Raw genomic sequence first — 27,423 nt, forward strand, 5'->3', positions numbered from 1 at the left:
AAAGGCTAAAAGACTACTTTCTCTTTCTCTTAGAGTGGCTTAACATGAAGTAATAAATTACCCACAATTACTCTCACCAATAAAGAGTAGAGTGTCATATTTTCACCATAAGGAGAACACAAATCGGATCAGAAGAAGTTTTGACAGTGTGCTGTCTATTTGTAGTTGTTTGACATTTCATTTATGCTTTTAGTTGGATAGCAGTAGTTACTGAAAAGTTCCGTGGCTTTTTCGGAAAAATGGTTAATATATATCAAAATTAGTTTTCTTTTTTAAAACAGTATAACATGCTCAGAAATATTAAGGACTTCATTTTAAAGAGATAAAAGGATTCCCTTTTTGAAAACAGTATAACATGGCTAGAAACAATGCACTTTTTGTACAACAATTGAATTGGTGTTTTTCTTGTTTATTTACTGCCACGAGATAGGAGCTGACAAAATTCTCCATGTTTCAGGTTTTAACTCTTAAATGGTCACCTGGAATGGGGAATTTAAGATGTGTTGGTCGTATAGACCTTACCTTTACTGGCTCTTTTGCAGACATGATTTTGTTACCAAGTTCAGGACAACTGGGGGTAATCACAAAGCTGATGTTTTTGTATTAACCAACCCTGGGCAACTGCATCTTTATGATTATGCTACCCTCTCTGCCTTAGTGCCCCAGAAAGAAAGGAATCCATCTGTATCTGCTTTGGAGTTTCCGGTGGTGATACGTACAGTTAATCCAACAGTGACCGTTGCCAAACTTATTAGGGTACCCACTGGGGAGAACTTATTAAAAGCTATATCAGAGGTATTGTACTCCATCCATGTATGAGTGGATATATCTTATATTTTTCCCTTTTCTATATTGGAGGTATTGGATGTTTATTTTACATATGAGTCGCTCATACATCTTCGCTTTATTGTTTGTACATCACATAATTATTTATTTTCGTATATCTTAGATGTCCTCAGTTGGGAACCTTGGCTCAGCACAAACCCAATCAGCTGGTGCAAGATGGCCCTTGACTGGGGGTGTTCCCAGTCAACTGTCTATTTCTGAGAATAATGGTATTGAGAGACTGTACCTAGTGTTACCATTATAGAATCCAGGATAAAATGAATAATTATCCATGGGTAGAGACCTGAATATCGAGGCTTTGTTGTCGCTGTACAAGGATGGCCGACCCAACCATTACTTGTTGAGCGTGAAAATTTGCTTGCCGATCAAGAAGCTTTGGCTAAGCAAATGGGAGGGGTCTCGTCAACAGGTGAAGAGGAAGTGCTCTACACCAACAAAAGTAAAGGCAACTTGAAGCGGCATGTCGGTGGAGGATCTAAAAGAAATGGTGACTAGTCGATAGGTCATTGGAAGGAGGTGAGTTATCGGTAAGAAGGAGCTCCAAAGTATCACGGCAACTATGGTTAGTCCCAGAATAATAGATTTGAGGGAAAATGCTACAACTGTGGAAAGAATGGCCACAAGGTGAAGGATTGATGGTTCAAAAGGCATGCAGAGAGTAATGTTGCCACTTCCAGCTCAGAGAAGAAGGGTGAAGATGATTGGGACGCCATAGCATATCTGTCCATAGAGGAAGAATGGGACGTTGAAGCATCTTCTTGGTGGTGCTTAGAAAATGAGGCATTGCCTGACTCAAGAGAGATTGAAGATAAGTTGCAGCAAAAGATGAGGGAGCAAACTGCTCAAATCCAAATGAGTCCTGAGCTTGAGGATTTTCTTGATGGTGACAATGTTGAGCAAGAAGTACCTAAGAGTCCTTGGCAAACTAGTGTGTATCTACAACCAGGAAAAGTTAGACCTAGTCAAGTGGAAGTATCATTTCCACAATCACAACTAAAGAGGTCAACGAGAATACGTAAGCCAAATCCAAAATATTCCAGCATAGCAATAGATGAAGAAGCAGTTGAACCTAAGATGCGTGAAGAAGTATAATAGAATTTTGAGTGGCTCACAGCTGGGCAAAGAAGACGTTGCAGTAGAGAATAAATCAAACTTGGGATCTAGTGGCAAATTCAAGAGACGTGAAACCCATATCATGCAAATGGGTGTACAAGAAAAAGCTTCATCATCAACTCAGCGTGGATAAAAGAATAAGTTGATGTTAAGGGGGAGTGTTAAAGATCAACACCAGCCCAGTAAGATTAGTCGGTACAAAAGAACTAGATTGTTCTAGTTCAAACATGTATAAGACTATGCCAGAAAGTTCTAACAAAGTATAGCAACAAGATGGCAAAGCCAAGTCCACCGACTTAGGCTAGAATAATCTAGAAAAATGGTTTGTGTAGTAAAATCTAGAATAACTAAAGTTTGTCTCTAGGATGAATTTGAGCCCATGTTAACCGACTTGGTAAGTCAGCAAATATCAACTATAAATATGTATGTATGTGTGTTGTTTAACTAAGTAAGTAATCAACTAAGAAAGAAAGATAGAGAGAGAGAGAGCAAACCAAGAGAGAGCTAAGTAAGAAAGTGAGAAGCTTTGTAAGTAAGTAGTCTTGTGAAGAATGTGAGTGGTCTAGAGCTTGTTTCTAGAAAGTGATTGAGTGTTATAGCTTCTAAAGTGTCTTTGAGAGTTATTGTGTTGTAATATTTTAAGTGTAACGCAAGTAATTTGTTTACTTGTTTTGTCTTTCCAACACTTGTGTACTCTAGCAATAATGTGTTTCAAATTCGCCTTTAGCGAGAATCGAACCTATGACCTCTCACTTACAAATGAAGAAGAATACCACTAGACCGTAGTACTAAGTGACCTACTTATGCCTCTTAATTTGGGTCACAACTCTTCATCATGAGTTGCACTGTTAAGGGCCATTAGATTAATCTATAAGGAGAATCAAAGGCTATTATTGAATTTAAAAGCATGTGTCTTCCATGATCCATCTTGTAGATACACCACATAAGGAAAAAGCAAATTAGGGTAACATTATTTTTAGAAAAATAAGAAACAAAACAATCAAATTACGTAGAACTCACGAGAGAAATGAAAAAATTATGTAAAGCAATCAAATTATGTACCTACCCTTCACAAAACATCGAGAAAACAAAACCTGCAAAAACAAACTGAAGAATACACCTGACGAATTTCGCTTCAACTTTTTCACACCTCACCGTCAAATTCACTTGCAAAAATTAGTTTGGGAGAATAAAAAAAATTCAATCAAACTAAATATACTTAATTTTTTTCTCCACTACAAACCTAACTAAATATACTTAGTTTTTTTCTCCACTACAAACCTTTTTAAATCTCTCTTTCACTATCTTGGACTCATGAAAGGGAATATTAAAGGGTAGAAAATTAAGAAAAAAAAGAGATGAAGAGAAAACAATATCATATCTGGAAAAAAAAAAGTGAAGGAGAAAAAAAAAATGAAGGAACAAGAAAAATGGAGATGAGGTATGAATCAACAAGAAAATTAAGATGAAGAGAAGAATATGAAGGAATAAGAAAAATGGGGAGGAGGAATTTGTGCTGTGCAAGAAGATCAACAGATAAATATTAGGGTTTTAATAAATGTCTTATTTATTGATTAATAATTAAGAAAAAAAGTTAAATATAAGGAGATAAATGCTCCTAATATAAATTATCTATATCTAAATTAAACATTAATGAAACTTTTCTTATCAACAAAAAAATGATGAAAAGATATTTTTGTCTCACAACAAAAAAGTTAAGGACAATAACGTAATTTCACAAAACAAAATTTTACTTTTTGTGTAAGCCTCACCTACAAATGATTATGATTCGATCATCTCTAATTTAAAAAAAAAAAAAAAAATTAAAAATTAACCTCTCCCCCTTTCTCTCACTCTCACGTTCTCTCTTACTCTCCTTCTCTCTCCTTCAATTTTAAAAAACAAAAGTAAAAAATTTCTCACACATTTTTTTGTGTGGGTAGATGCTAGTTAATTTAAAAAAAAAATGAATTAAGTTAAAACTATATATATTAGAAGCTCATTTATCTGCCGCTAATAACTAAATTTCGTAGATATTGTTTTTTTTGCCTCTAAAAGTAATAACACTAATAGGAGCATTTATTGTTTTGCCTCTATTATGATTAATAAAGACAAATCTATATTTCTGCCCCTAATGAAGATTAATAAGGGCAAATCCTTATATCCACATCTAATCCACTGCCCCTAATAATCACTATTCTTGTAGTAATTTATCTCATGGGTTTAACATTCTGCAGGAATTCTTCCCTGTTGGTTCTGGAAATCCCAAGAAATACTTCAGCGTTTTCAGCAATGACATTCTTGAACCTACCTTCAATGTAAGTTACAATTCGTCATTTGTTTCTTTGATCTTTACTTGATTTAATTTGTTCACATAAATTAATTAGGCTCTAATTTACAACTATGAATTATACCCCAAGAAAAGAGCTAAGAGCACAGTTTTAGACAACAAATGGGCCAACTGGGGGGTCAAGGCATAGTCATGAGCTCCCCAAAGGAGCAACTTGAGGCACTATTTGGCTGATCACTCAGGACTGGTACCTATAACCATTGCGCATGTATAGTTTCTTTTTAATTACCTTGAATTGAGGATAAATAGTGTTTTATTTTCTCTGTCACGACTCTTTTTGATTCTGTGATTTCCAGCATCTACAATGCCATCTTTATCGTAGTTAATTTATAGGTAAATTACATAAAACTATTTTAATTATTGAATCAGTCACAGTTTCATACTCCATCTTTAAAAAATTTCAATATCATAACTCTTTTACGATTTTTTTACAATTTCATACATTCCCTCAGTTTTCTGTTAATTCTTAGCGATGTGGCTTAAAAAAATAATAAAATATTAAAAACTAAATAAATAAAAAAATCTTTTTTTTTTTTTTTTTTTTTTTTTTTTGCATGGGGACCACCCCTTGTCCCCTCACCCTTTCTTCCCCCTCCAGTCTTCCCCAAACCCAAACCCGGATCTCACCCACCCCTTCCAGCAATCCCATAAACCACAACGTCTGCCTTTCTTCCCCCTCCTTTCTCCCTCCCTTCTCTCATATGCACCCACCCCCGACCATCCCTTCTCCCTCTGCCTTTCTTCCCCCTCCCTTCTCCCCCCTCCCTCCTCTGCACACCCAACCCGAACCTAGAATGACGGCATGGCGATTCCGCCCCAGTAGACCCGCCCCTCTAAATCCATGGTCATCGGCACAATCTTAGGCCACCGCCGCGGCCACATGTGGTTGTGCATCCTGCACGACCGCCTCTCCACCAAACCCACCCTCCTCCTCAAGCTCTCGGTCTCGACCCACCAAACCCCCCCAGCTCCATTTGTCAAATACCCAGCTTCTGATAAGCTCCATTTGTCAAATACCCAGCTTCTGATAAGCTCCATTTGTTCTTTGGCGGCAACGATGCCGTTGTCAAGTACTGGGACGTCGCCGGCTAGACTCCGATTTCTGAATTGCTGGGCCACAAGGACTACGTGCGGTGCTGGGGTGAAATTTGGGTGTCAGAAATGGTGGAATATGGAGCATTTGAAGGTGGGTTTTGGGGGATTTTACAGAGGGAATTGGGTTTTGGGAAATTGAATATGAGTAGGAGGGTGCGGGGGAAGAGGGAGGGGGACGAAGAAGGTGGAAGAGCGGGAGGAGAAGCTGGAAGTGGAGGAGGTGAAGCCGGAAACAGACGAGAAACTGGAAGTGGAGGAGGCGAAGGCGGGTGGGATCTGGGTTTGGGGAAGACGGGAGGGGGAAGAAAGGGTGAGGGGATAAGGGTGGGTCCCATGCAAAAAAAAATTTATTAAATGATTTTTTTTAGTTTTTAATATTTAATTAAATATTTAATTTTTTTAAAATTTTTTAAAGCTACGTCACTATTTAATAAAAGAATTGACAGAAAACTAACGGAAGGTATGAAATTGTAAAAAATTCGTAGATGAGGTATGACATTGAAATTTTTTAAAGATGGGGTATTAAACAGTGAATGACCCACCCAATAGTTAAGGTAGTTTTATATAATTTACATTTAATGAGTTATTTACGCTTGCCTTCTATATAATGGAATTTACGTTATGAAAATTGCCTTCATTATAAAAGTATAAATTGTAGGGTTTTTTTTTATTTTTTTATTTTAATATTTTGGAGATTGGCTATTTTTCAAGGCTTAGACCACCTCTAATGGTTGGGCTAAAAGCCAAATATTTTAGCTTGAAAAATTTAGCTTTTAGCCCAGAAACAATTTTTTTGCTCCCACCATTCTGGCCTAAAATTTTAGTCCGGGATTATTAAAAAATGAACTTAGGCTATTTTTTTTCTTAAATTAAATTTAAAATAAAATAAATAATTAGGCTATTGTAAATTAATTTTATGAACATTTTAATCTAAAAAAATTTAAATTCCGATAAATATTGAAAAATCACTAAATTTTCCACAAAGCAAGCCTTCAACTTTTGCCAATCTTTCAACCTTGGGCTAACTTTCAATTCACTAACCTTTCAACACCAAATTTTCAATTCACCAATCGTTCAACACCAAACTTTCAACTTTCACCAACTGTTCAACACCAAACTTTCAACTTTCACCAACCGTTCAACACCAAACTTTTATCAATCATCCTCTATATAAACATATGTCCAATATTTGTTGATCACACAACCTTTCAACCTTCAATCATCCTCTATATTCACCAATATTTCAACTTTCAAAGTGTTTTTGTTTCCTAAAAATCCTCAATATCTCATCAATGGGTGATAGAAGAAGGCGTAGTATGGCAATGCAGATGGCACAATACCAAGCAAGGATCGAGATTGAGGATGCAGAATTGTTCAACACCGAAGTTGAACTTATCAACTCGTTTATGCAATCTGATTACCATGGCGATTGGTGCCAACTGCACCATCTTCGCTAACAGAAACTCATGCCAAGCATAGAGTAACATCATCCTCACAAGTCCAATTACGACCTCTAATATGTTCTCTTGCCATGTTGAACAATTTGGAAATGGAAAGAAATGGTAGAAAGATAAATTGGAAGAATTGTAAGAGAAATTCGAGTTTTGTGTGGATGTTTGAACAAATACATAGGTATTTATAGAGTTTTTGGGTGAATTTTGAGTTAAATAAATTTTTAAAATTATTTTAGCCGTTGGATTTAAATTTGGGTCGTTGGATCTTTTTTTTTTACCGTTAGATTTGATTATATTTAATCTCAGCCGTTGGATTCAATGTATTTTAAAATAACATATTTAAAAAATTCAAATTTGAATCTGGACCATTGGATCAACCAACGGTCCTTGAAAAAGCAGCCATCGGATTGAAAATGTAGCCGTTGGAGGTGGTCTGGGTGGCCGACCACTGACAGTGGGGCCCACCCTATCGGGAATGAATTGCAGGCGCTCCGCGTGGGGCGCGTTGGAGCGTGAACGGGCTGAGACTGGCCCAATAGCTAGCGAGTCCAGTCGCCGGGGGGGGGGGGGGAGAATTCTGGTGGGGTTTTGGCCCAGCTTTAACATTTGGCATTTAGCCCAATGTTTTAGCATGGGTTGGAGATGGTTTGGGGGGAAAATTTGGGGGGTAATTTAGCATTTAGCCCACCATTGGAGGTGGTTTTATAGTGAGGGTTGTTGCATGATATCTCTTCTTATAGAAAGAGAACAAAATTGAGTAGAAATTTTTTGATTTCTTAGATTTTGCTCTTTCTTTATGTTCATAAGATATAGTCTCAATCATGACAATGTTTGTCCTTAGTTTTTTACATTGATGTTTTATGTAAATAGTTCTTACCTATCTACGGACAATGCTTACAACACATTTAGTCCATTATTTTAATACTTATATACAACAATTACTTTTTATTTAACATTCCCGCGGCAACGTGCGGGCTAAAACTACTAGTCCTACCTAAAATAGGACTCCAAGAATATTTACAATTAATACTTAAATCAACATAATATGCATTCTAATTTATAGGTTTGTCCTCCTGCTTGATGTTTGTTTGTTTTTTTTTCCTAACCTATTGCTTTTGGTGCTTTGCAACTTGTTTTGAGGTTTTGATGTGATTAAATGGAATGAAGAACGGCTTTAAGTGAGTTAACAATGTTTAAGAGTGGAGTTAGTAATGGACAAGTGTCATACTCTATAGAGGCCATAAAGAGGTCAGACACTGCTTGGCTGCAAAAGATTTGAACTCAAAGTTGGGAGTCTTCCACTAACTTCAAGTCACCATTTTGGTGCAATTTCAAAATTCTCGTAAAACAAGATTTGAAATCAGAGTTGGGAGTCTTCCACTAACTCCAAGTCACCGTTTGTGTGCAATTTCAAAATTCTCATCCATTGATGAAATGAAATGATAGAACATAATGTTTTAGTGGATGTTATCATGGATAGCAAAGACTAAGAAATCAATTATCTTCTAGCAAGTATCACACTAAGGAAAAAATTAATTACAATTTATAATGAAATGATAGAACATAATGTTTTAGTGGATGTTATCATGGGTAGCAAAGACTAAGAAATGAATTATCTGCTAGCAAGTATCACACAAAGGAAAAAAATTAAATAAAATAAGGAATAGAAGTAAAACGTATAAAACGGCTGTGTATAAAAAAAACATATAAAACATCTTCTTTACACGGAGGAGTCAGCTCAACTCAACGGTAGGTTCTCTGTTCCAGGTCAAGGGTCATCTTGAGTTTGGTCCCATAATGCATTTGTAAAGGAAATTACGAAAAGGTCTACTTCTGTATTTTTCCATAAACATAAAAAATGGTTACTGGAAAAGGGCGGAGTTGGCTAGACTACCAAGACATAGGAAACATATAGAAGTCCCTTGATTCGGTGAACAAATATGTTACAAAAGATTAAATTTTTGTCCAAGCCATCACTGAAATGAGAGCTGGTCTAGTTAAGTAGAGGAGCTTGCCAAGAGTGGGACAATGAAATGAGAGATCACACAGTTTTACGGTCTGCAATTTAAAATCATGAATGGACAATGCATTGCAATGTCTGAATCCAAATGTAAAAATTAGGAGTCGCATGAGGTTTGAAGCATATGAGGTGTGAGTGATGAAAAAGGGAAACTAGGAAACAGATACCGCAATGCAGCGTCAGAATCCAAATGTAAAAAACAGAATCAGGAAACAAAAACTTCCTTGCAGTGTCTAAATCTGTATTGACCTATTCTAAAATATATAAAAATATGAGAAAAGGGGTGCTAATTGAAGTGAGTGCCAGCTATAATGGAAGATTTTGTAATTTTTTTGCTTATTTTAAATGCATTTAGGTATCACAATTAACCTATTTATAATTAACATAAATATTGTAACTTTTATTGATTCTATACAAAATCACCCTTAAGATACAATTTTCATTAAATTTTTGTACTTATTATGGGTATTAAAAGGGAAAATTCTTTTATGCTATGTAGCTTTAAATGCTACGAGCATTGGATGGTCTATATTGGTTTGAATTAGTTATTATTGTGGTCCCATTAATCCAGATCATCCAATGCTCGTAACATTTAGTGCTTGTTTTTTTTTATCTTTTAATAATCTTATGCAATTGAAACAAATTGAAATTGTTTTGAATTTACTCCAAAGGTAACATGATTTCAACTGGACTAAACACATGCCCTTTTGTATTTGCTGATGCAGGTTAAACTCATCTCTCGATCGTTGTTAATTTTGCAAACCCTGACTAGAAATAACCATATAAACGCAGTATGAGAAAATGATAATCTTGTTCAAACATTTATGAATGCTTGCATTGTCTTAAGGCCACCAAAAGCAACCGATGAATTCAAATTACCCTACAACCCCCCTACCTTTTTGCTCCTAAACCTATGCTTATGTGGTTATATATATATCTATATATATATATATTTGTATATATATGAAAACTAAGTTTAGACATGCAAGATTATGTTATAAAGTCAAATTATGTGCTTGTATATATTGTATGAAATATTATACTTGAAAGATCTAAAAGATTGTGTTGCAAAATATTAATCTGTTGGTAGATTCTTTTTGTTGGTTGTTTGAAAACACTGAAATTTTCTGTTTTGGTGTGGAAGACCCTTTTAAGATTAGGGTCTAATATCTTCGTTGACACTCATTTTTTTTTTTTTTTTTTTTAGTGAAGGTTGTTTATTGCATGATATCTCTTCTTATATAAAGAGAACAAGTATTGACTAAGAAATTTTTTGATTTCTTAGATGTTGCTCTTTCTTTATGTTCATAAGATATAGTCTCAATCATGACAGTGTTTGTCCTTAGTTTTTTAACATTGATGTTGTATGTAGATAGTTCCTACTTATCTACGTACAATGCTCACAACACATTTAGTCCAATATTTTGATACTTATATACAATACTTATAATTCATTTGACATTCTCGCGGCAATGCGCGGGCTAAAATTACTAATCCTACCTAAAACAGGACTCTAAGAATATTTACAATTAAGACTCAAATCAACACAATGTGCATTCCGATTTATAGGTTTATCCTCCTACATGATGTTTGTTTTTTTTTTTTTTTTTTTCTATCCAATTTGTAAGACATAGACCTTGTAGGTTTTTCTTTAGAGGAATTTAAGCTTAACGTGCCTCCTTTTTCTTGTCTTTTTATTTGTTTTCTTAAGAAGACTCAAGTTTATGCCCCCATTTTTTCTTGTATTTTTTAACATTTCTTCTTGTAGTATGATATGCGAGGTCTATGTCCTTATGACTAAGTGTAACTTCTTTTTTCTGATTCTATAAAAATTTCCTTGTACCGTCTAGGGTTTCTCTGAAAAAAGAAAAAGAAGAAAGCCAGTCTACAATGATTTGCTACCCACGTGTACTTTCCACTTGAATTTGTATAGAAATGTTAAAAGGAAATGAAAATAAGTAAAAGAAGGATTAAGTGACTAAAACCCCCTAATCTTTTAGTGTCATTCCAAATTGGTCTCAACCTTTTTAAACATTCCAAATAAGTACCCAACTTATTAAAAATGTCACATCTGTTAAGCCCTAGTTAATTTTTCAAACATATATTATGTTCAAAATCCACCAATTAGGTATATCATGGTCAACATTAATATTAGTCGCCTCAAAATTTGAATTTCAAACATAGATTATGTAAATATGGAATCCAATGAACAAAAGAATATTGAATTGAATTGAAAATGGACTCAAATTGAAATTATATTAGGAGGACAATTTTCTAACAAAGAAGAGGGTTAAGAATTCAGATAAAGTTTCAAGGAGCTTGTTTCCGCTCATTTGATTTCCTCATATGCCGGTTCTCGGCTCGTAAAGCTTTCAGTTCTTCTTTGCGGGTAGTTAAGATGGTAGTGGTTGCATCATGACAGTTCATACCATTTTAGCAACATCCATGACCTTCTTCTTGATGTTGGCGGTTAGAGTTATAGGGTGGAGTTAGTGGTTTTGTGTTAGGTTTGGAGGTGATGGCATGATGGGGCTGGTGGTGGCCATTCGTTGGTGGATGTTATGCTTTCATGACCTTCTATTGATTTTGGAGACAAAGTAACTCTTAGTTAATTTAACATAGTTTCAACTAAGACTTAACGGATGTGACATTTTCAATAGGTTTGGTACTTGTTTGGAATATTTAAAAAAGTTGAAATCGATTTGGAATGACTCTAACAGGTTAAGTGCTTATAGGTACTTAATCCATAAAAGAATCGGCCCACTGAAATAAAGTTAAAAAAAAAAAATAGTAATTATGATGAAAAGTCAGCAAATTCTCTCACTTTCCTCTTGCAACGTGGTTACTGATGCCCGCCAAAACGGATTTGGATCCTTTCCTGAGCCCAAGGAAAGGATCCTCCTGACCAAAGGACTTGGGCCGTTGGATGAAAATCCAATAGCTATAATTATTATAACTTTAAAGGGACCTCTCTGTTTGTAGCCGTTGGATGGAAACCCAACGTCTCAAGTCATTTGGTCAGAAGGATCCTCTCCTTAGGCTCATGAGAGGATCCAAGTCCCGCCAAAACTACCTCATGAATGCCGGCAGTCTTGTCAAATTTATGGCCGGAATTCACATCACATATTGCCAAAACTGAGTTGAGGTTTTGATGTGATTAAATGGAATGAAGAATGGCTTCAAGTGAGTTAACAACGTTTAAGAGTGGAGTTAGTAATGGACAAGTGTCAAACTCTAGGAGAGTCCATAAAGAGGTCAAGCACTATTTGCTACAAAAGATTGAACTCAGAGTTGGGAGTCTTCCATTAACTCCAAGTCACCGTTTAGGTGCAATTTCAAAATTCTCGTCAAATTGATGAAATGAAATGATAGAACATTAAGTCTTAGTGGATGTTATCATTGATAGCAAAGACTAGGAAATCAATTATCTGCTGGCAAGTACAACACTAATGAAAAAAAAAAAAAAAGTAATTACAATTTATAATGAATAGAAAGAAACAATTAATTACAATTTAAAATTCTCGTCCAATTGATGAAATGAAATGATAGAACATAACGATTTAGTGGATGTTATCATGGATAGCAAAGACTAAGAAATCAATTACCTGCTAGCAAGTATCACACTAAGGGGGAAAAAAAATCAATTATCTTCTCTTTTGTGCTTTTGTGCAAATTAAACTTTGGTTTTCTGGTTTTCCATTTGTCTCTGAACAATGACGGAGCATTCGCGTACTATTCGTAATCTGGTTTTGTTGAAATTCCTGCGTGGCATCATTCTCTTAGTCTTGTGCATGATGAGCACATGTCCAGAATCTGCAGCATTTCCCAGCCCTACCCTGCTTGGAAACAAATCTGATCGCTTGGCCTTGCTAGACTTCAAGAAAAGAATAATTGAAGATCCCCTCAGTGTCATGAGCTCGTGGAATCATTCCATGCACTTCTGCAGCTGGGTAGGCATTACATGCCACCGTGCCACCCAAAGAGTCTTGATTCTGGACCTCGAAGATAAACAATTGGTAGGCTCCATTCCACCTTCCATTGGAAATCTTACTCATCTAATCAAAATAAGCTTGGGAAGCAACAAATTTCATGGTGAAATTCCTCAAGAATTGGGTCGTCTACGTACCCTGGAAAGTCTCAACTTGTCTTTGAATTCTTTAGGTGGGAAAATTCCGACTAATATGTCCCATTGTACACAACTAAGAGTTTTCGATCTTTTTTCCAATAAGGTTATTGGGTCGATTCCACTCCAACTGAGTTCATGGTTGAGTTTAACTGCTCTACGTCTTAGAAGTAATAATCTCAGTGGAAACATCCCAGGTTGGATAGGAAACTTTTCTTCTTTGAGGAGTCTTAGACTTGGCCGCAACAATTTTCAAGGAAGCATACCAAATGAGCTCGGGCATATAACAACCTTGAAGATATTCGCAGTTGGGCAGAATAATTTGTCTGGTATGCTCCCTTCTTCAATTTATAATATTTCTTCCATATACAGGTTCGGTGTTGCTAAAAACCAAGTACATGGAGAGCTACCACCAAATCTCGGCATCTTGCTTCCTAATCTCGTAGTATTTTTATGTGGTATGAACAATTTCACAGGAAATATTCCTGTATCAATTTCAAATGCTTCTAGACTTCAGAAGATTGATTTTTCTTCTAATGACCTAAAGGGGACAATCCCTGGAGAAAGTCTCGGAAGCTTGCGAAGCTTAATTTGGCTAAACTTTGCAAATAATCGATTGGGAAATGGAAAACATGGTGATATGAGTTTTCTCAATTTCTTAACTAATTGTACTAGTCTTCAAAGATTGGGTCTTAGCAATAATCGTTTTGGAGGAGAAGTCCCAAAATCCACAGCCAACCTTTCAACCCAACTACAAGTTCTTGCTATGGGGGGAAATTTGTTACATGGAAGCCTCCCAAACGGCATTGGAAATCTTATCAACCTTATCATTCTAGAGGTGTCTGGTAACTATTTGACGGGTATTGTCCCTGAAGAAATTGGGAAGCTCGAGAAGATAGGGCAACTATACTTGGGTGGTAACAAATTTTTCGGGCCAATTCCATCGTCCCTTGGTAATATGACTTCATTGATAGAGCTCGGCATGGAGAGAAACAGTTTTGAGGGAAGTATACCTCCAAGTCTTGGAAACTGCCCGAACCTGTTATTGCTTTCACTTGATAATAACAATCTAACGAGCAGCATACCTAAAAAGCTTATGGAGCTTTCAACCCTTTCAATTTCTTTGGACCTGTCTAATAATTTTTTGACTGGTTCACTGCCAAGTGAAGTGGGGGATTTGGTGCATCTCACACAACTAGATGTATCAAACAACAAGTTATCAGGTGATATCCCCAGCACCCTCGGCGGTTGTGCTAGTTTGGAGCGCTTGTACTTGGACGACAACAAATTTAAAGGAACAATTCCTCAGTCTTTGAAAGATTTAAAGGGCTTGGAAGAACTTGACATTTCAAGCAATAATTTATCGGGGCAGATTCTTAAATTCATAGGCAAGCTTGGAGCTCTTAAGTATCTTGATCTTTCGTATAATGATTTTGAGGGCGAGTTGCCTAAAGAAGGAATTTTTTCAAATTTTAGTGCTATCTCAGTTCTTGGAAATCATAGGCTCTGTGGTGGCATCCCACAATTACATCTACCTGCATGCCCTGAAAATAAACACCATTCATCACGTGGACTACTTTCCCCAAAAGTAGTCATCCCTATATCTTGTGCACTTGCATTCATAATTGCTCTATCATGCTTCTTCAGTGCTCGTTCAACGTTGAAAAAGTCAAGAGAAGGACTTGTAACTTCACATTCTTATAAGGATTGGAAATTAGGTGTTTCCTACTCACAACTTGTTGAATCGACTAATGGTTTCTCGGTGGATAATTTGATTGGTTCGGGAAGTTTTGGTTCTGTTTATAAAGGGGTAATTCCTAGCGATGGAACGGTAGTTGCTGTTAAGGTATTAAACCTTCAACAACAAGGAGCGTCCAAGAGTTTCAATGATGAATGCAAAGCTTTAAGAAGTGTCAGGCACAGAAATCTTCTCAAGATCATAACTGCATGCTCGAGCATTGATAATCATGGTAGAGACTTCAAAAGTCTAGTCTTCGAGTTCATGCCAAATGGAAGTCTTGACTCGTGGTTGCATCCTAGAGATGAGGAGCAATCTCCAAGTAAGAGATTGAATTTTATGCAAAGATTGAACATAGCCATTGATGTTGCTTCTGCGTTAGATTACCTCCACAACCATTGTGAAACGTCCATTGTTCATTGTGATCTAAAGCCGAGCAATGTACTTCTTGATGAAGACATGGTAGCCCGTGTTGGGGACTTTGGTTTAGCAAGGTTTCTCTTGGAAGCATCAAATGATCCTTCCCTCAGTCAAACAATGTCATCGCAACTAAAGGGTTCTATAGGTTACATTCCTCCAGGTATGAGTTTCCATCATTCTAATTTATTTTTTCGGTTCTTAATTATTAACTTATTACTAAAAACCAATTAATTAAATTCTATTTATTAAAGATATACTATTGACTCTTTTTCTGGAAACAAGTAACATTAATCTGAAATAAGATATCAATTTTAATAGTCAATTGCATGTGACATCTTATTATCTATATGTATGTCATGGCAGAGTATGGCATGGGAGGCCAAGTTTCCATACAGGGAGATGTTTACAGCTACGGGATACTTTTGCTAGAAATGTTCACAGGAAAAACACCTACTGATGACATGTTCATCGAAGGTCTAAGCATTTACAAATTCGCAGCCATGGCTTTGCCCGACCATGTCATGGACGTTGTTGATCCTTCATTGCTCCTCGACCTCGAAGCTGATGGTAGTGTTAACGATGACAGATACAAAAGGACTGCACTGCCCAGACGTAACAATCGTGGAATGGTGAAAGCAAAAAAGGTAGAGGAATGCTTGTTTGCTGTGATGCAGATAGGACTTTCTTGTTGTGCAGTATCACCAGAGGAACGGATGCTTCTGAATATGGTTGTTGGAAAAATGAGTGCAATTAGAGACTCGTACCTCAAAGTTCAAGAAGGCTAAAGAATGGCAAAGATATGCTGCTTGTGGTTTTTCTTTTCTTGTTTTTCTCTACCTTTCCTGCCATCGCTTTGAACCTTGCCTCTGTTATGTTAGCGGTTGTTTTATAGGGACGAAGTTTTCATTTGTATGACTTGAAGCTTTCAAAATCTTATTTATGTGGAGCTATTTGTAATTGTCTTGGTTATGTCTATCCTATTTAGAATCTGATAAACTCAATGCTGAAGCAGTTTATAACATCTTAGTCTCATATTTCCTCCCTGATGGTTGCATGTGCTACACAAGTTTTGTTGGATATTTTTTTTTTTTTGGTAACATGTGGGTTATGGTTGTGACGAAGGATGAAAGATTGTTTTAAGGCACGTATAAATATGTTGCCGTTTATAGTCTATTTGCCCCGACATACAATGTGCAAAAGGGATATGCAAATAAACCTTGTGGATACAGTTAAGCCCGACGTTATGCCTATTGTTTATCCAAGTTTTGCACACTCCTAAAACAAAGTCCAAACACTCAAGGAGATAGACAAGAATAGTCAAGATTTAACTAGAAATCGATATTGCAGATTTAGTTTTTAGGCTTTCATTATGTCAAATAATAGGAATATAAAGATAATTCTCACCTTTTTTCCCTTCTCTCTAGCCTTGATATCGCTTACATGAATTTCTATATTGTGTCGTGTTCTTTCTAAAACATTTGATCGAGTTCATTTTATAGGCAAATAAATAAGATAGCATGCCTCAAAATATGTTTTCCGCAAATAAATTTATTTTATTATAACAGGTTGTCCCCCTTCACAACATAAAATTGGTAAATAAGAAAAACAAATTTTGTTATATGATTTTTTTTTAACAAATGATATTATCAATAGATAAGTGGATCAAGTATTTAACGATAATGTGATTGAAATTCGTTTGTATCGTGAGTCAAAATCTCTCCATTTACCCCTATGTCAGCCAAGCCCAGCTCCACCAATCACTCTGATCCCCTCTTACAGTAGCATCCCTTCATCCGAGTCCTCTCCAGCTATCTTCAGTAAGCTTTGCTCTTTTCGCTTCTCGTTCTTCCTCTCTAGTTTTCGAATATGTAGAAAACTGCTGCTGTATTTTGATTATTTCCATCTAAAATTCAAATTTCTAGCCAAATGCGCATTCGATTACTTGTTTTAGGGTTCCTGTTCTGTTCAATTTATTAATCGTTTCATCTATTTACACAGCATGTGCAATTCCCACAATTTGTTTTCTGAGATGGGAATTAGGCAAACATCGGAAGCACCTAGAAGTTGACCGAGTAATTAGAAATTAAAAATTTTGGATTTTTTGGATTTTTTTTGGTATTGGAGTTATAGGGCAATGAACTGCTTTGCATTGATGAATTGGTGTGACAAAAGTAAACCACTTTTATTATTTTTGTGCATAGTTGCAAAAACAGATCATGTTTCGCTTAGCTTCTGGAAATCATTTTGTTTTGTTCATCATTGAGACTTAGCCAATATTCTAATCATGTATTTTTCTTAGGAAACTTGCTTGTTGCTGCTTGTATGTTTGATTGTTGTACTTTCTCGTTCGATACGTTTCCAACCTACTCTCATTCTGTGGCTAGTCTAGTTAAGGAATTAATGACTTCCATAATTCTCACTCGTAATCTTTGTATGTGGCATGCATCTACGGATGTTTGAACTCCTCGGTGTTCTTGGAGCTTTGTTAATCCAATTTCATATCTGATTTAAAATTCAGTAGATGAACTTGGCATTTCCTTTTTATCTTCTACTGAAGGGGACTCCATGCTAAAGATTGCTCAGTAAGTCGACGCTATAATCGTAAAAATCTTTCAAAATCTTAATTGAGTACGCCCCGCTTAATGATTTTGGCAACGTAGTGTGTCCTACCCTTTGTTCCCGAGTCCGATCCCTTCCCCCGAGATTAGGGTAGTCAAAAGAAAGGACCCCATTACTACGCGATTCAAAACTTATGGTCTACAAATGAACACCTTTGTTAGATGATCCAGCCATTCAGATTTCGATCAAGCTCTATGGAATGTGAAGAGTCATATAAGTGTGAATTTACAAAAATATTATTCACATCTCTTCTTAAGAACATAGATCATTTGCGTGAGCGAGATTATTGGAAAACATATATTTCATTATGTACGTATGTGTATAATACGTTTTTAGTACATTAGAGTTGTTAAATGTATATTTCAACGAATCATTCTGACGTGTACAACAAACAGAAGCACACAAATTTACGAACGAGGATAAATAATTAACAAATTGTTTTATTGTCGGTCGCCGCACAATTTCAAACCTCATTGGATTTCCCACTTCATGCATAAAAGAATTGAGACTTGTTGAGTTGTTGAGGTGATAAGAAGATACAAATTTGTTTTAATACAATTGAAAACGTTTTTAGAGAAAATGTTTGGGTTCTAGTTAAAATGGTCTCTAAAATTGGCATAACTACTCACTTTGGTCCCTATGATTTATAATCGATATAAATGGTCCATAAAATTGCTCATCGTCAATCATTATGGTCATTTTGTGAAAAATCTCAATTAAATTGCAGGTATTTTTGTCAAATCAACCATTCCACTTGAACTGTTGGTTTCTTCAATTTCCCTGAGATTTTGCACAGAAAACCAAAATAATTGCTGGTTGACAATCACATGGATTGCTTTTATTGATTTTAAATCTCAAATGACCATTTTGGTTAAAAAACCACAATGTTTTTGGATTCTAAAAGTACATGAAGTACTTTTTTAGGGTTTACTTGTGTTTTTACTAAAAACTGTTTTCACTTAAAACGCTTTCAGTTATTTGAAAATCACTTCTAAACGAGTTTTTTTTTTAATCTTTGTGCCACATAGAAGCCACCACAACCATCATTGGCTAGTCAAAAATGCCAATTGGCAATAGCAGGATTTCCTACAAGATGATCACTTGCAGCAATTGGTACACGTCATGAACCAAGTTTCTCATTTCAAGCAGCGTAGCAGCTTGTTTGCTGAACATTTCTCATGGCAGCCAAATTCTCTCATCACTAAAAGTCAAGGCAATTTTGTCATCTACCCTTCAACTTCACTACAATCAGCAGTCGCTTGGAGCTGCACCCCACTTAAATGTTCTCCCATCATCACACACGCTAGTGACTAGTTTAGTGACTAGGACTGTGAAACAGATTGAGATCAAGTTCGAGTCAGTCTGACTAGTGATACGATGAAGCAGTATTGATTTTCATTTGTAAGTTTGAGGTCCCGGATTTGATTCACATTAATAGCGAGAATATATTATTTTTTGTGTTGAGTTTAATATCTAGTAAGTGGTTGACCCATTGTGTGGCCTAAACCAGCCACTTAAATGCAGAATAATGTTGTATCCAAAGAGTTCTTTTAGCCCCCCCTGCAGAATAATGTTGTATCCAAAGAGTTCTTTTAGCCCCTCAAACCACCCCCCCTCTCCTCCTCTGGAATAGATTATCCCCTTTAGATGAGTCTTTCATGCAACAGAAATGCTACCTCAAGTAAATTGTATACTATTGTATGGAAGAACAATATGGTTAACTGTTATCCAACTCAATAGTGGTCTATTTACTTACCAAGAACGAGAATGCAAGTATGAGTATAATTCTCACTCCTGACATCATGAGTTTACTAAAATGCAAGGAATAAAAAGATAACATAATCCCTTGTTAACTCATCCGAAAAGTAAGTACACATGCCCTAAAGTACAACTGAAAAATGAGTTCCGTCTCATCAAAATAGTCCAGTTCACGCCGAACCAACAAGTGACAACCAAAGCATCCATCCTTCACACTTCTTTTGTACTTAGCCATTTAACTTACCCCAGCTTGCACCAATGCAAACATTGCCTATTTAGAAAGACATCCCTCCCCCGAGGGTTTAACCTCCCCACCACCCCAAAAACCCAAAATCAATGACTTGGCTTCACACAATCCCTCCACTTGGCAGCCTCAAGACGTGTTGCCCCATCATCCGGGCAGCCACAAACCAAACCCCTCATCTTTTCTGCCCTTATTTTTCTGCCCTTTGTTTGTCAAATCAAAACCAACACCCATTACCCTCACCCCCCTCTTCCCCTCTTTGACAAAAACACGTGCAAAAAACACTCAAAAGAATCACAAACCAAAACATATTTCCCCTTTCATTCCTCTCCCACCACTTTGAACAATTTCATACTCCTCTGGCTTCACTATGAGACAAAACCCACCGAGATCTTTCAGTCCCCCCCTTCTCTCTCTCTCTCTCTTTAATGGCGTCCAACTGCACACGCGTCTCTGTCTGAGCCTCACCTCCTCTGTTTTCCTCTCTCTCTCTCTGAAAAAAACAAAAGGGTAAAGTACAAAAAACTAACTCAACTATTGGGGTCATCACAGTTTCATACCTCATCTTTTAAAATTGACAATGTCATACCGCATCTTACGAATTTGTGACAATGTCATACCTCCGTCAATTTTTCTGTTAAATGCTGACGTGGCAAGAGACGGAGACCACTTTCTATTAAAAAATTAATAAAATATTATTTAAAACTAAAAAAAAATATTTAATATTTTTTAAATATTAAAATAATAAATAAAAGTAAAATTTTAAAAAAAAAGGGTAAAGTACAAAAAACTACCTCAACTTTGGGGTCACGACAGTTTCATACCTCATCTTTTAAAATTGACAATGTCATACCGCATCTTACGAATTTGTGACAATGTCATACCTCCGTCAATTTTTCTGTTAGTTTTTCTATTAAGTGCTGACGTAGCTTGATTCGTGACCTACTTTCTATTAAAAAATTATTAAAAACTAAAAAACAATTATTTAATATTTTTTTAAATATTAAAATAATAATAAAAAGCAGAAAAAAAAAAACCCTCATTTCGTCCCTCCCCTCCCCACTCCTCCCTCCTCTCTCCTCTCCCCATCTTCATCTTCTTCCCCCACCTACAAATTCAAACAAAAAAAAAAAAAAGAAAAAAAAAATCCAATTTGTCTTCCCCCCACACCCGCACTCAATTTCCCCACACCCACACCCACACTCTTCTCCCTCCTGCAACCCAGAAAGAAAAAAAACCCAGATCTCGTTGGCGGGAAGATGGGTGCGCAAAGAAAGTGGAGGATGGGTGCGGAAGAGGATGTGGAGAATGGATGAAAGTGGTGGATTTGGGTTTGATGGGTTTTCAAAATTTTTTTTTTTTTTTCCTCTTCTTCTTCTTCCTTCTTCTTCTTCTTCCGCAGGGGAGTTGATGGTTTAAAAAAAAAAATTTCCTTCCTCATTTTTTTCCTCTTCTTCTTCTTCTTCCTCCTTCTCATTCTCTTCACCTTCTTCTTCTTCTGCAGGGGGGTGTTGATGAGTTTTCAAATTTTTTTTTTTATTTTTTCTTCCTCTTCTTCTTCTTCTTCTTCTTCCTCCTCCTTTTCTTCCTCTTCTTCTTCTTCCTCCTTCTCATTCTCCCTTCTTCTTCTTCTTCCGTGCCGACAGGTGGAATTTTTATTTTTTCCTTCCTCCTTTTTTTTCCTCATCTTCTTCTTCTTCCTCCTCCTCCTCCTCCTTCTCCTTCTTGTTCTTCTACAGGGGGTTGTTGGGTTTTCAAAATATTTTTATTTTTTTTATTTTTTTGGGTTTGCAGGTAAGGGGAAGAAAATGAAGATGGGGAGAAGAGAGATGAGGGGGAGGGGGAGGGGAGGGACAAACTGATGGTTTTTTTTTTTTCTCTGCTTTTTATAATTATTTTAATATTTAAAAAATATTAAATAATTGTTTTTTAGTTTTTAATAATTTTTTAATAGAAAGTATGTCCCGAATCAAGCCACATCAGCACTTAACAGAAAATTTGACGGAGGTATGACATTGTCACAAATTTGTAAGATGCGGTATGACATTGTCAATTTTAAAAGATGAGGTATGAAACTGTCGTGATCCCAATAGTTGAGGTAGTTTTTTGTACTTTACCTTTTTTTTTTTTTTAATTTTACTTTTATTTATTGTTTTAATATTTAAAAAATATTAAATATTTTTTTTTAGTTTTTAATAATATTTTATTAATTTTTTAATAGAAAGTGGTCTCCGTCTCTTGCCACGTCAACATTTAATAGAAAAACTAACAGAAAAATTGACGGAGGTATGACATTGTTACAAATTCGTAACATGCGGTATGACATTGTCAATTTTAAAAGATGAGGTATGAAACTGTCATGACCCCAATAGTTGAGGTAGTTTTTTGTACTTTACCCAAAACAAAATGCATGAACCTTGCTCTCGAAGTATCCTCACCCATTAGCATTACTTGCCCACAAAGCAAATCAAAAACCAAAATCCCAAAAGAAATCCCCCACCTTTCGAATCCCACCTCCTATTTAATCCCACCCATCTCTCTGTTTTTCGTCGCCATTAAAACCCTAGAAAGCTTTGCTGTTTTTGTTTTGGTTATGACAAACGGTTCTCACAGCGGCAATGCGTCAAACACATTCGAGGCATTCTACGAGGGCTGGCTGGTCCAGTAAGAACACTTCCTCGATGAGCTCTTATTGGCCCAGCAGACGATCGACGAGGCCCGAGATGAAGACCTCCGAGATTTGGTGTCTCGGCTTCTCTTCCATTACCAGCAGTAGTACGACGAGAAATCGCGACTTGGACAGCAGGATGGCCCGGCTGAGGGAGGCGACCCGGGTCGAGGAGCGCGCGCTCAACGTCAAGCTCGCAAAGATTCACGAGAGCGTGGCGGCGCCGCCGTTCATGGATGCGGTGAGGCGGTACGGGAAAGCCGGCCACGGGGAGATCGTGGAGGACAACGCGGTGATCAAGTCGCTTAAGTCGGCATTGGAGACCGTGGTGGAGAATGCCAACTTGCTGAGGACAACGATGGGGACGAAGCTGGTGGATTTGCTGAGCTCGGGGCAGGCAGTGAAATTTTTGACGGCGGTGATGCAGTTTCAGCTAAAGATTCGGTGTTTGGGGTTGGAGAGGGACGCCAAGATGCAGCGTGAAATGAGCGGAGGCGGTGGTGGTTGGAGTCCAATTAGTAGGTGGTAGAATTTTGAGTTTTATACTTTGGAGGAAAATGTATGGTGGGTTTGGCTAATAATTTTGATTATGGATGGTAATGGTAAATTTAATATGATTGCATTTTGCAATGGAGTTTGGATGATGAAAATGGATTTTAATATAATTGATATAAAGGAAAGTTTTGAACTTGGGACACAATAAATTTACATTTGGAATGCACTGAATTGGAAATGATGATGTAATTTGTTTTAGTTACAGAGAAAAATGATACTTTATAAGTTTCGATTAGACATAAAAAATATTACTAAAAGGTATGATTTTTGGAATGTATAGTCAACCGAACGAGACTCGCCAAAACTAAAAAAGGTATGATGTTTAGAATGTATGGTCAACACAACGAGACTCGATCAGACTTCTACTCGTACTTTTCTCCTGCCCGGATGATCAGGAGAACGAAACTTGTTTAGACACTTCTAGTCAAACGTTTCTCCCACTTGGAGGCCAATTAGACTAAACTCCAAGCATTTAAGAGCAACTTTTTATCTCATAGACGATAGTTGTTGATTAAAAATGTCTTCGAAACTCATGGGTGCGTAACGGCTCCCTTGGCCTTGAGAGGGGAGAAGACCACATTTTGGAAGGTTACAGTCAAAAGATGTAACTTCTTATGACATTTAGCTACCCGTTAAAATCTTATCTTGCAAAACCCAACAGCTTTTGGTGGGAATTTTGCTTTTGCTTCTGTTGTGGTAGGATAATCTGGTCAATACAAACGCCCTTGGCAAGCTTTCCTTTGACCCAACCACCGAGTTCTAGCAATATTTGGACATAAGGTTTCAAAAGGTTCATTTCCTTTGTCACTCATTTGGACGTAAACTTGTTGGCCCATGGTGTATTGCCGGGGGCGAACAAGCCCAGGTATGGCGCTTTTTTGGCGAATAATTTGGGGGTCTGCTAGGATCATTTATTTGTCTTTCAGAACTATATACCGATACAATGTCTAAAAACAACAATTTATATGGTGTCCTTATTTTTGGTTGTCAATGGATGAATTCACTTCATCCCTTTTGACATCAGACAACCTTGTTCTTAATGAAAGAAACTTGTGGAGGGAGTTGAGATTCAGAGAAGTTACACTACAGACAGCTTCGCTGGGTCGATGCAGCTGGCCTGAAGCTGGCAATGCCAGTGACTTCCCTACCGGTGACCAAGGCGTTGATGTCATACGTGCCTTCGAATGTGTAGATGGGTTCCAAATCACCGAAAGCCTGCAAGGCGACCACAAAATGAATGCATTCAAAAGGTGACAGAAATAACTAAAGTTGTGCACATATAACAAACACCATTCGCAAGAGAAACAGCCTGTCAATGGCACGTTTAAGATCCAATGCAATCAGATTCCTACACTAAAGGAGTCGATAGCAAACGTTACCTAACCCTTTACCGACAACGGTAGGACAGAGGAATAGGTATACGAGTCAATAAGACACAGCAAATTTAAAATCAATCCTATCATTGCCTTTAAGTCCTAGCTTGAAAATTCATCTAATCAAACCCTCGTAATATGTTTTCCAATCCTTCCAAAGATTCTCAATATAAAATTTTAAATCCACAGATAAGCAGGAAATTACCTTTGCAACAAGAAAATCAGATAAGATTCCATTGCCACCGAGTAATTCCCTCCCTAAAGCAACTGTTTCCCTTGCCCTCAGAGTGATCCATGACTGAAAATTGCACCAATTTAGTATTTTGAATGGATAAGCAATAGGATAACTAAATGCATCAGGATGTCATATTTTTCTACCTTCCCCATGCTAGCATGACCAGGAGTCATTTTACCCGCCTCATACAGCTTGCAGAGGCACCAACCTATAAGAACTATAGCTTGAACATTACCAAGCATACGGACAAGTTTCTCTTGGTTGATCTGGAAAGCTGCAAGAGGGGCTCCAAATTGTTTCCTCTCCTTCAGATACCTTTCAAATCCTTATAATTTAGACTTAATACCGAGGAACTTGAATTATGGTAAATGGAAGATGAGAGAGAGAGAGAGAGCGCTGCTTGGGCATGTTTTTATACCTGTGACACATATCATAGACCCCCATACATAAACCAATAGGTTGCCAGGCGACCATGACACGCGAAACAGCAAGAAACTGTATTCAGTAGTTTAAAGCAACATCAAATCAATAAATACTCATGAAGACAGCATTATAGGTGTCACTCTCACATGTGTGAGAAATGAGAGACCATAGCACATCTGTTTTATATTAGGGCAACAAAATGAAAAACTTTGCTCCATGCTCCGTAGAAAGAAGATTCAAAGTTATAACTTTGGGATAATGTCGTTATAACTTTGGGATAACGTCATCACAGTATCAAGCCTTATCTCTCAAAAGGGGAATAAAGAGCTATTACAAAGACCAATATGAATCTCTAGTCAAGCTTAAACATGTCTTGTTTATTAAACATAAGCTAGAATAAGAAGTAGAATTTATGTCTAAATTACTCTAAAGGGAGAAGATTAAACAAATTGCAATAATGCAGCTTTGCAGCTTACCTTGTTAGTATCCTGAAAAGAATTAACACTAGGTAGCCTTTCCTCATCTGGAACAAATACTTTATTTAAGAGAATATCTCCATTTTGAACAATGCGTAAACCAATTTTATTTTCTATTTTTGTAGCTGTCAGTCCAGGGGCATTCTTCTTTACTATAAATCTGAAATAGAAGGAGAAAAAAAGCATTCAACATGAGAGTGCTGCTACGGAAAACCATCATGCTAAATTTTGGATGCATCTAGGCATCTAAACACCAAAGCAATTTGGAGTCAAGGAGAAGCATAATCAGAAAGAAATAATTGTAAATTTTGCATAACTTTGAAGCTTGACAAACAAGTTCCGAACACATATTGAGAGGTTGTTCGCATGTTTATGTTTTTACATACCCATTAATCTGATTTGTTGTTGTATTCCTAGCAAAAATAATCAAGACATCGGCAAATGTACTGTTTCCTATCCATCGCTTTTGGCCTTCAAGTACCCAACCTCCTTCCACCTGACGATCCCAACAACACAAGAATACATGATATAGCATGATCGGAGGCATGACACCCAAAAACCAAAAGAGCATGATAATACCATTTAACAGAAATAAAGAAGCAAATGAGAAGGTTGAAATCCTTGACCTTTGTTGCTGTCGCTCTCAAGGCACTCGCATCACTTCCATAGTCAGGCTCAGTCAAACCCTTTAACATGCAGGTAAACAGATTTGAGTATCTTGACATTAGCATAAAAAGATATTAGATACGATTATCATAAAAGAGCATCTTACCCAGCAGGCGACAGTCTTAAATTTAGCCAAAGAAGGTAGATATTTCTGCTTTTGAGCCTCCGACCCACATAATGCTATTCTTCACAGTCCAGAAATGTTACACTAGTTATAAGCCTTAACTTGTCAACAACATCATTTTTCAGTGAAGGTTTGGTTATTTATAAAACAAAAAGTCAAAAATAAAATTATCCAAATTCTAACCAATAGTAAGCATTGCTGCTGAGGAATGAACCAAGAAAAAAGTAGAACAGCTTGCATCAACTCTAGCAATTTCAGTTGTAGCAAAAGCATTTGCCGTAATAGAAAGACCAGGACACCCATAACCCTGATAGAAAGAAGGCCACAAGCGAAATTACCAACCCATCCAACAAATTATCGATCCCAAGATTTAAAAATAACTTATTAAGTTATGTATTAAGCATCTTGATTGTCCCACCAGCAATGCGCAATGCACCAAGCTTTGGAATAATTTGAAATGGAAACTCTGCCTTCTCACAATACTGAAAAAACAAGTTCGCAGATCAATTTCATTGTTTACGAATGTATATTAAATAATTAAATATTGACTGTTTTAGCCTTAATATGAAATGCAGAAATGGTTAGAGTAAAAAGGATACCTCTGCCATAATTGGAGCCACGTCTTTCTCCATACACTCTCTTACTCTCAACCTAATAACCTGCTCCTCAGGTGTCAATAGATCATCAATTTGGTGGTAATCCGAAGCTGTAAATTTTTAAGGCCAAGAGATAAGAATATGGAAGTTAATTACTGAAGTTGCTCGTTTCTTCAAATTACAAATCAAAATCACAACAACTAAAGAGGTGCACGGGCAATGTACTAAATATTCACAAAGAAACAAAGTAAACAAACCAGAATGCAAAAAGTGAGACAAGATGAAACGCAAATCCGAAAAATTCGAATCAATAGTCTGGATTCACATAAGTTGCATAACAAGAGGAAATCCTGAACTGTTTTACAAAAGACAATTTCTCCATAGACACACATACAAGTTTATCCATACGATATCTAGTATATAATGATGGTTAATGTTCTTACTGCAGGGAGGAAAAATAGAAGCCGGCGTTGCTTGCGGAAAAGCAACTGAGACATCCAATGTAGCGGTATTGAAGTAATTCGCCC

General features: G+C 36.7%; 2 protein-coding genes across 2 annotated transcripts; one reads left to right on the forward strand and one right to left on the reverse strand.

Annotated features, from left to right (window-relative positions):
- Positions 1–12,591: 12,591 nt before the first annotated feature.
- LOC137746241 (probable LRR receptor-like serine/threonine-protein kinase At3g47570) lies at positions 12,592–16,109 on the forward strand. The gene is made up of 2 exons (XM_068486316.1): positions 12,592–15,319; positions 15,523–16,109. Exons 1-2 carry the CDS (start codon positions 12,592–12,594, stop codon positions 15,942–15,944), a joined length of 3,150 nt encoding a protein of 1,049 aa, XP_068342417.1. The 3' UTR covers positions 15,945–16,109.
- A 7,789-nt stretch (positions 16,110–23,898) lies between these two features.
- On the reverse strand, positions 23,899–26,603 carry LOC137744262 (acyl-coenzyme A oxidase 4, peroxisomal-like). Its single transcript, XM_068484120.1, has 9 exons — positions 26,578–26,603; positions 26,283–26,361; positions 26,137–26,196; positions 25,897–26,006; positions 25,511–25,670; positions 25,030–25,106; positions 24,755–24,926; positions 24,582–24,674; positions 23,899–24,218 (listed from the first exon to the last, which is right to left on the reverse strand). The coding sequence occupies exons 1-9, from the start codon at positions 26,601–26,603 to the stop codon at positions 24,087–24,089; spliced, it is 909 nt and encodes a 302-aa protein (XP_068340221.1). The 3' UTR covers positions 23,899–24,086.
- Positions 26,604–27,423: the final 820 nt, after the last annotated feature.

Source organism: Pyrus communis, chromosome 9 (assembly GCF_963583255.1).
Source record: "Pyrus communis chromosome 9, drPyrComm1.1, whole genome shotgun sequence".
Taxonomy (NCBI): domain Eukaryota; kingdom Viridiplantae; phylum Streptophyta; class Magnoliopsida; order Rosales; family Rosaceae; genus Pyrus; species Pyrus communis.